The sequence below is a fragment of the Pleurodeles waltl genome, chromosome 5, assembly GCF_031143425.1.
Source record: "Pleurodeles waltl isolate 20211129_DDA chromosome 5, aPleWal1.hap1.20221129, whole genome shotgun sequence".
NCBI classification, from domain to species: Eukaryota; Metazoa; Chordata; class Amphibia; order Caudata; family Salamandridae; genus Pleurodeles; species Pleurodeles waltl.
The window spans coordinates 1,137,635,542-1,137,646,222 of NC_090444.1; the positions used below are offsets into that span (position 1 = coordinate 1,137,635,542).

General features: G+C 41.2%; 1 protein-coding gene across 1 annotated transcript in view; it reads left to right on the plus strand.

The window, feature by feature from the left end:
• LOC138296318 (amine sulfotransferase-like) overlaps nt 1–9,983 on the plus strand; it is a 499,213-nt gene extending 489,230 nt beyond the window's left edge. The window contains exon 8 of the mRNA XM_069235354.1: nt 6,730–9,983. Within this exon, the coding sequence (XP_069091455.1) occupies nt 6,730–6,878 (149 nt within the window). The 3' untranslated portion in view covers nt 6,879–9,983. The remainder of the gene's footprint in view (nt 1–6,729) is intronic.
• The last annotated feature ends 698 nt before the right edge of the window (nt 9,984–10,681 follow it).

Sequence of the window (10,681 nt, forward strand, 5' to 3'; positions counted from 1 at the left end):
ATTATAGGCCGAGCTATGAGATTGCCCGCGGTGCCTGCAAATGCTCTTGTGAATATCACGGATGATATGGTGTTGGACTACTGCAAGGGTCTGGCTGACGTGGTCCGCTCTTTCTCTCATCAGGTGGAAGCCACCACACTGCCACCGATAAATGATCCAGGTCACACCCTGAAACCAGGTGATTGGGTTGTTGTCAAGAAACACGTGAGGAAGTCGTGTTTGGAGCCATGTTGGAAGGGGCCATATCAAGTGATACTGACAACTACTACTGCTGTGAAATGTGCAGGACTTCCAAATTGGATCCATGCCAGTCACACAAAGAAGGTGACATGTCCAACTGATGATGAATTTGAGTTGTCGAGAATAACAGCTGCAGGAAAGGAAGTCTCAGGGCCGGAGAATAATCAAAGGGGAACTGAGACTGAAGGAGAGCCCGTTGAGGACGGCCTGGTCACTCAAATAACAAAAGAGACCCAGCAGGGTGACAGTGAGCCTATCTAAACTGAGGCACCTGGAGAACTGACCCGAAGAGAGGTTCTCCCAGAAGCAGACGGATATGGGTTTGAAGTTGATCCCCTGACAGACCCAGAAGGCGAAGGAGGTGAGGCGGAAGGAAGTCCGAGTGTTCAGACTCCTCCTGAGCCACTTGCAGATCCATCAAGAGAAAACGCCATAGCACAAGTGGAGGGCATTGACCAGCAACCTGAAAAGTCGAACAGTAAAAGGACACTGAAAGGAGATAAATGGCCAGAGTCGCAAGCTGCAAAAGAGAAAGTGGTCATTAACGAAACAATAGAAGAAGAAGTTGATACCACAAGGAGGGAGGACCTGAGTGAGGAGAGTTGCAGGGTGACCGCAGATTAAAAAGGAAGAGAATTGCAAATAGAAGGTACGCAGGTCCTGAATGGGCGTATGCAACATCAGCTGAGTGGCAACAAGAATTCTCGGCATTCTGTTTTGATCATGAAATTCCAGGTCAATACTATGGTACCTGAATTCGCCCACAGAAAAGAGAGATTGTGTTAGATTTAAAATAAAGCTGAAAAGCTGAGAGAAAAAGAGACTGATAAATTACCGGATGTGACACTGTTAACCTGAATTGACTTTGAAAACCAATTGTGACAAGCTGCTAACCTGATTTGACAAGGGTCCTGGGAGTGAGTGAAACGCTGTAAATACTTGCCAAAAAAAGACTTTGTTCGAGAAAGAAAAAAAAAAAAGTGCTTTAGTTCTTCCTCAGTTGATTGTTTGCTTTATATTATTCTGCTCTCTGAGTCTTTACAGATCATGAGTAACATTAGAAATAATGGTAATAGGGGTAGGATTCATAGATGGTTGAGTATAATTTTGGGTATTGTGTGTGCAATAGTAATTATTGGTGTGATTGTGGGAATGCCATTGGTGGATAAGAGTGCGACTAACAGTGCTTCAATTCCTGCGACTGCTACACTAACACTATGGGAGAGGTTTCAGCAGGATACAAAATATTTGCATGAGGGAACTAATACAAAAAGGGAACTATCTACTAATGTCTTCTATCGCTTGTTGAATGAGTATATTGAAACAATGGATGCGAAGAATTGTTATGTGTGCACGAAAATTCCTTTGTCAGTACAAGAAGGGGTTACCTATCATAGTTTGCCACTAACCTACGGGATAAGCTGTAGTTTGTTATTAACAAGATTGTATGATCAAGAATATATTCAGTACTTCTATTCTAACCTAGATGTAGTGTTTACTTTTGTGCCTATAACTGAATTTTCGAGTAAAATAGCTAAGGAACATGACATAAAATTAGTTAGGGGTTTCTTTGAGCCAGCACTGACATTTGGGACAGCATATGCGCATCGCAATAATCTAACCTGCTTACTAACGCCTGTAGAGAAGAGCTTCTTAGATCACACTGAGATAGAAGAAAAGCATTAAAAGAGAAACTAGAAAAGGGACTAGAAAAACTAACGTTTGCAAACGATTATGCTTTAGTGCAATAAAGACACAAGGCAAATTAGCTATAGATGCACTGCATGTAGGAAATCTTTGTGTATATATAGGCCAAAATCTGATCATGACACTTTATTTGTGGGAACGATTGAATGCAGACATGTGTTTTTGTTTCAGACTAAGTGGACGTTCATGTTAAAGGAATAGGATCCAGCGATCCCTGGGATCTATTACATATGTGGACTTAATGCTTATTACCGTCTTCCTAAAGGATGGTATCGGACATGTTATTTGGGAATAGTTTTTCCAAAGATCTATCAATTTGATGACTTAAAGAAGTTTCCTAAAGTGTCTGAATTACATCATACTAGACAGAAGAGAGAGACAGCGGCTGCTGTCGTAGGTGATATATTTGGAGCCATAATACCTTCAGTGGGAGTTATCTTAAACTCCATAAAGATTCGAAAGTTGTCTACTATTGTGGATAACATGCTGACAAACTTCACAGGGGCTATGCTCCTGATGGATGCTGAACTTGCTGCGGAGAGGGCGATGACTGTTCAAAACTGGCTTGCTTTAGACATTCTTTTAGCGAAAAGTGGAGGAGTCTGTAGAATGCTTAATGAGCGCCACTGTTGTGCCTTTGTACCTGACAATAGTGATAAAATTAGGAGTATTCTTATGAACCTAACAAAAGATAGTACAGATGTGAAGGAGCTGAAAGAACCTGGACTTTGGGAAAAGGTTGGAAAGGGACTTGCTAAAGTGGGAAGTTGGTTTAGTAATATTTGGCATGGGATATTTGCAAAAATAATACAGGGAATATTGATTGTCCTAGCTTGTTTATTTGGACAATGGTTATTATATAAAGTTAGTAAAAGAATTAGAGGAAAATTGGCAAAATGTAACAAGAGGAAAGAAGAGAAGAAAAAGGAGAAAATATTCAAAGAAATGTATGAAAAGTCAAAAAGGGGGGAAGAAATTGAAATGCGCGAATTAAGAAAGTGAAAGGTTGTGAAGGGAAAGGTTTTGTGTGATGACAAGTGTCATCAGAGGAGGGATTGTGAGAGCGTAGCTCTTTTAATGAAAATTAAGATGAAATGTTTATGAACTAATGCTTAATGATACCGCATAGAAATTGTATTATTGTGCCTTACTAAACGTGTGTTTGAAATGTGCCCACGGGGAGTGGCCACCAATGTATAGGAGGATTAATTAAATTGACTAATAATGAAGAATTAATTTATGATTTTATACTAGTATTACGGGTTATATGTGTTAAGGTTTGCTAATTAATCAGTAGGCCTTAGTTTGCATGAGTCGAGGCCTAGCTGCCTGGTTTCATATTAAATGTGTTTTTCTAACGTGCAGTGTGCTGACTTGCTGAAGGACATTTACTCATACTTTTCCAAAAGCTAGAGGATGTATGTAACCGTAGTGGATCCGTTCTCATGAAACTCAACTTGCTCAAGGAACCATTTTTGCCGAATGCAACAGTGTAAACTTGCAACAGGTACAAGGTTGCCTAAACCGGTACAGACAATGGGACTACTGAATGGGGATGTGAGAGGACCACAAGAACATGAAATCATACCGGACATTCTGCCCTTTGGAGACGTCAATCACAGGAACCAATAAACTACGTGAGAACTGTTATGAGGTGATGGTTTTGATGGCATGACTGGTAAACCATTGGATGGAGATAGTGGTGCACCAAAATGTGCCCAATTGGGAATTAGGGGACTGTACAACAGAAAAGGCATAAAAATCCTTTGACATAAGGAAAAAGTAGAGTTCCGGAGAAGCCATTCTTGCCGTTATCTAGACACTCTGTTACTCTGCCTAAAGACTTTGCTGTATGATTCTTTGAATCATTCTTATCCTACTTTGCTTAGCCTGCTTTATATTTTTCCTCCTTATGAGGGACGTACCTCTATTGCCCCGTCTTGCTGAACTTTGCTGAGTTTCCTGGCTGATGGCGAATTAACTGATGTCCTGAGGACGAAGACTGATTCTGTATGCTGACCCATTACGGAGGGTAGCTATATAATGATGCAAATGTAATTGACTGTTTGCCTTTCCTTTCTAGGTACCAACTGCTTCTTTTGAAAAAGACCTTAGTTAGACGTTTTCCAATTGATGTTGCTAAATTGTTTTGCATGAAGCCCAACATGCTAATGCTAATTCGAGGTTAGTTAAGGAGTTCACTGAATGACGCAAATAGACAAATGACTGAATCTGTGCTTTGTTGAATAACGCGCTAATGATATTCTGCTAAAGTTAATCCATGTTGACATTGTGCTATGTTCTAATGTTTATAATCTTTGCTTTGATGAAATCTTATTCGAGTTGCCATATTACGACAATGTTGATGTGTTTTCTGGTTTTGAGACTAATAAACTTGCTAGTAGAATTGTAATCAATAGGAAATAAATATCATAAACCTTGCTAAATCTGGTTTAGTTATTCATGACAGAAAGGTCATGGTGGTTTCCGAGTCTTATTGATGTCATTGATTGCTTTGATTGACTTGCTATTGTGAATATTGATGAGATTATTGACTTATTGATTGACATGTTGAGTAGCTATCTCGTTCTAAGGAGACTTCAATCAGGGTCAAAAAATTAATTGGCCTAAAACGAGTCCCAGAGTGAGTAAATTATCAAGATTGGGACACGTTAGGAGTTCCTAGTGTATATATTGTGTATAATACTTGCCTCCAGAAGGAGTATTGTCTCTAAGATATTTCTGGCACTGTGTCATCCAAATAAACACCTTTATTTTTGGTAACACTGAGTATTGTCTTTACTTGTGTATAAGTACTGTTAACTATGAGTGGTATTGCATGAGTTTTCATGTCTCCTAGTTCATCCTTGGCTGCTCTGCTATAGCTACCTCTATCAGCCTAAGCTGCTAGAACACTACTACTTCACTATTAAGGGATAACTGGACCTGATATAAGGTTTAAGTACCCAAGGTACCCACTACAAACCAGGCCAGCCTCCTACAATCTCTAAATCAGCAGGACTCAATGCCTCAATGCATGACTCTGTCTTAGCTTCTGGGCTACCACAAGCGTGGAGACGCTGGCCTCAAGTTCTAGGCAAAGCAGACGGGGCATAGTTCCTGCATGCTACGCACATGGCCTACCAGTCTGCTGATGGCAAGACAAATCCACTTTCCTGTGTAAGTTATGTCTCTGGATGTAACAGTCTATAGGGGAGGGTATCCTGGCGTAAAAGTATTAGGACATTTGTTCATACTGGGTACACTTTTAAGCTTGTTAAGTGACAACTTTCCAAAAGTTATTTTAGCAAACCAAATAACAAAAATGCTATGTGGTTGTGAATGTATTTATACTGTTTGCCTGCTCTGTGCAGAAATACAAAGCTTATCTATTTCCAAAAAGCTACTTGTAAAAATAGATTTTCACAAAATAGTCTCTAAACCCATGTTAGCTTTTTGAATGTATGTAGTAGAATAATTTATTTTTCAGTTTTCTCTTTTAAGCAGCTCAACTTTTTTAACGTGACAACTTTACGTGACTAGACAGCTGCTGTACAAGTGTGTGAAATCTGACACCTTAATTACAAAACAGCTTTTCTATGTATGAAAACAGATATTTTAAACACATTCCCGTTTCAAAGCATGGCTTGTGGTTTTGCTCCAAATTTTATTCGGGGGAACTTCTTCTGCAGGTTTCAAACTGGAATTTAACCTTTGTGCATCCTGTCCCGTTTTTGAATACATTTCAGCTGAAAAAGGAAATGATAAAGTACGCCAATTTCGTTGCAAAATTATTATTTTTCAATTTTTATGGAAGGGCCAAGGTAATTTTGAGCTGTTCAGCATGCCCCAGCTATCTAGAGGTGAGCATGTAAAACCTCCATAAAAAAAACTGGGATAGCTTGCAAAAAGATAGTTTCAAAGCAAGACACATGTAAACTATAAAGAGACCCATTTACTTGCCGCTCAACAATAGTATTTGATATGGGCATGGGCACGGCAGGGGCCCCCAGGGGCCCCGCGACCCCCCCTACCGCCATCCTGTTCATGGCGGCTTTCCGGCCATGAACAGGATGGCGGTAGGGGGGGTCAGAATCCCCTCGGCGGCGCAGCGAGCTGCGCCGCCTTGGAGGATTCTAAGGGTCAGTGGAAAACCGGCGGGAGACCGCCGGTTTTCCCGTTCTGACCGCGGCCAAAGCGCCGCGGTCAGAATGACCAAGGGAGCACCGCCGGCCTGTCGGCGGTGCTCCCGCCCCCGTTGGCCCTGGAGGTAGGGAACCGCCAGGGTCAGAATGAGGGCCATAATCTGCTTTACTCATATTAAGTGGTGCGCACCACCAGCGAACACCATGGACACACATACAGACATATATGTCCATTCGCATGTCAATGGGAATGTCTTTCAGCCTAGAAGATGTGTAATTATTTCGCAAAACGCTCTTACTATAACCCATGAGCAAACAGCTCACACACCCAAGGTCACTGTTTTGAACACTAATACTTATATGAATATGACCAGACCACAGTGGTGAATACCCTGCCATATACCTTTTTACTCACTAAGTCAATGCCATGAATACCATACCATCCTGTCACACTTCTGTTTAATTAGTCTGTTGGCAAAATGAAAGTATCTTTCTTTTTGACATAATCACATTTGTGAAAAATAAATAAATAGGAACCAATAGTCTTTACTTGTGTTGACCGTCTTCCATTTAGGCTGCACTGTATGTGGTTCTGACTAGTGACTAAACTGCTTTGTGTCCTTTTTTTTTAATTTAGGTAAAATTGGAGACTGGAAAAATCTAATGACAGTGGCTCAGAATGAAAAATTTGACAAAGTGTTTAAGGAAAAAATGAAGGATCTTCAACACCTGCCAATAAGGCTCATCTGGGAGGATAATGAGAGTTGTGGTTCAAAAGATGTCTAACTTGATCAGTGCAAAGTGGATGCATCAGTGTAGACCGTTTCCATGCTAATGCTGGGTGGCGATTGTCTTCTATGTTTCTTTGAATGGATGTACTAGAATCCAAACCAATTATGGAAAACGTAACTTCATTTTGTACTTGCACTTCAATGTCCTTCTTGGTCCAACATATATCTGTTAATATCCATTTCATACTTTGTGATCAATATGTATTTTTCCTGGTTAATTTTTGTGTATGTAGGTTAGCTACAAAACGAACTGGTATGTGTTAATTGTAAATGTGTAATACTATTGTAACACTTAAAAGCCTGCAATGCCTAATTGTAATCAAGTGGTGACAAAACTAAATACATCTAACAAGAAGAAATATCACTGCTTTATTGTCTTCATGTATTAATTGTAGTGGAACGCCTTGATTCTGAGCGGGTCAGAGTTTTCTGACCCCTGGGCAGGGGAGACTGATGTTCATGGGCAAAAGAGGTGTTGCCCTGCCACCCTCCGGGGAGAGGCAAGAACAGCGAAACAAACATTTGCAATGCAATGGATCGCGTGTTTGCTCAAGTTAAAGCTATGAGTGTTGTAAACTCCAACCGTACTTTTCTTGCCACATAAACTGAAAATGAAAAGTAAAACAGTTTCACATAAGCGAGCAGATGGCCTCCATGAGCACAAAGCAGAAACACAAAAGGAAACAGAAATTAGTTCACAGTGAAACATATCAGCAAAAGTGCAATTATCCATGCAACCTGTAAAAGTGCAAATATCCATGTAACAGGGTCGATGTCACGTAAAGCGCTTGACAACTGCCCAGCGAGATCTCACTGCCTACGAATTAAAGAGAAAAAGTAGTCCAGAAACCATACTGAAAACAGGGAGCCTCATATGTTTTCAGTAGTTAGCCGGTGCCCTCGAGGCAGGCTAAACACAAGAAAAGGCATGAGGTATGCATCCCTTTCACTAATGAAATCAACTGAATTTTAAATGGTAAGCCTACCAACCAACCAAACTGATGGGCGTGACATGGGTGTGGTTGAAAAGTCCACAGAGAGATTACACCAGGGACAAATCGTTTTGCTCTCAACTCTAATAAACACAGAGCAGCTGAAAATAAATCACTGCTCTGAGACAGTGTGCTGAATCCCTTGGGTGAACTCTAGTGAACTATGCAGATGTCCTACTGTACAAGCGCCAGGCAAGGTTTTCTTTGACCTGTAGGCACAAGTTACAGCAGTGACATTACATGAGAGGGAGCTCTGAATTAGAAAGATAGTGATTCAGTTGCTTTTGGGGCGCATAAACAGTGGCCCTGTGACGATTTACAAAACTCAATCTACTTCAATGGCTGGGGTGGGGCAGGTCGATGAGACAAGGAGGGAGTGGGTGGCAATACCTTTTTGTCATCACAGAAGTGCAGGCTCTAGGAGGTGTTCAGGGGGCTACTCTCCTGGCAGTAACACATGTTTAGTACTGTATTTGGTTTCACTTTGAAAAAACATTATGAAGCTGAGCACGACAAAGTGCTCATTATTTCGACCATAGAGGCCGAACAGAGGGAAGGAACCAGCTGCAGTCAAAAATTGCACTAGTGGGCTAGGAGGTAAGTGTGCACTTAAGCTTCTGCTTGCATCAGGGGCTTTGTCAACCTCCTCCCCCGCTGTAGCAGCTACAGGGGGGCTGAGGTTCTTCAAGGGTCTCTTCTGGATGCAGCTCTTCAGACAATGGCTCATAATTAACTTGGGAGGGTGAGAATATGAAAGGAAGATGGATGGATGGGTGGATGATGGATGGATGAAATGGTGGATGGATAGATGCATGGATGAATGAGTGATAGGATGACTTAAGAATGAAAGAGTAAAAGGCAGGAAGGGTTTATGAGTGAAAGGGAGGGTGGATGGTTTGAGGGATGGATTGCTGGGTTGATGGATGATGAAAGAAAGGATGGATTGATGGTAGAATTAGTGAAAGAATGAATGCATGAGCGGTAGGGTAAATGCATGGATGAGTGGATGTATGGAGTGAAAGTATGGCTAGATGAATGAAAGGATGGATGAGTAAAGGGATGTATGCAAAGATGGAAGAGTACAAATGTATGGATGAGTAAAAGGCACAGTAGATGCATGTCTGGATGAAAGAATGGATGGTTGGATTAGGGAAAGGGTGAATTGATGGATGGATGAATAGATGGATGAGTGAAAAGATGAATGGCTGAGTTAAACGATAAATGGAAGGATGTATGAATGGGTGGATGGATGGGACAAAGGGTGAATGGATTGGTGTGAGAATGAATGGCTGAGTGAAAGGGTTGATACTGGGATGTGTCAAAGGGTGGATGATAGATGGATAGAGTGAAAGGATTGTCGTGAAGTTATTTTAGTGACTTTTATGTGCAAGTTATTGTAGCTATAGACCTGCTGCGTGTGCCCTTTAGCCTAGTAACAATCAATTTTATTCATTTTATTTTATGAGCAGAAGCTCTCTTCTGCAGTGATGTTTTGTCTTCTTTTATCTCATACACTTTTAGCACAGAAACTGTTTTCATCCCTTTTAGTCTGACATTCTCGATCTGTGTTCTGCTCAAGGCTGTACCCGATAATGTTGTCAGTACAAAGTGGAATACCACAGTCTTGTCACTTCATGAGAAACATACATGTTTTTACGTTACAGCATTTTTCTCAGAACACAGCTGTTTTATCATAAAACTACCCTCTATACGTTAGAGGGAGAGTTCCAGCCAGAATAATTGCCCCTGCATTGTCACTTCAGTGCAGCTGTTTGCTGAGACTTGATGTCTTTTCCGCCTACATGGGAGAGAACTCTCAGTAGACCATTAGCCCTCTTCGCTACTACCAAACTCAGGTATGAGGGATGGATTCTTCCTAGGGATCCTAAAGGGCGGAATAGGGATGTCAGTGCTGTGCTCTAATATTGTACTTTATAAGCATAGGTAGGAATTCCAACACCTAGCATACTGACACTATGGTAGTACTTTTCTTGTGTTTTACTTTCTTTGTCACCACTGTGTTATTATTATGTTTTATTATCCTAATAATTGCAGTACATGCCATTTTATCCAAAACGCAATTGATTCAATAAAGTATATTAAACCAATTTTGCTTCTGTCTGTCTTTGCATGTGTGAGACAAATGTAACTGAGAGAAAAAGATGAGAAAAGGGCGATCTGTAACACCGCAATTTCCCTGAGAACTCAGAAAGTCATGCGCCTGGCTGCCACAAATCACCACCACTGCTAGGTGCTGGTGAGGTACTGCTAGCTTCCCAAAAGGGTTAGGGTGACAGTTGTCATACAGTGTGGAATTAGACTCAGACCCCACAACCTGGTGGTGCTGCCGCCCAAATCCAGCAGTCTCAGTGGTACAATGAGAGCCAGGCACAACATGGGGCCACCAACATTTGGTCAGGAACTAAATTATGGATCCTCCTGAGTATCTCTGTCCCACCAGGTGCTAAAGGCACCCCAGTACTATATACAGAGATGTCCATGGTATTGAGGATTTCCTCCCCAGCTAGATAGGTAGCACCTATTTAAGACTGAAGGTTGTTCAAGCTTGAACCTCAATGGATTTATCCCTAATGGGTGTCTCTGAACCTGTACAGTACCAAAAATATCTTAGAGACAATACTCCTTGGTAAGTATTATACACAATATATACAATAGACACCAAAATTAGACAAGTAAATAGTCATAGAGCAATGCAAACAGTAGGAAATCCCATAAAATGCAATGGGAGAAACTAGGGGCCTGATTCTAACTTTGGAGGACGGTGTTAAACCGTCCCAAAAGTGGC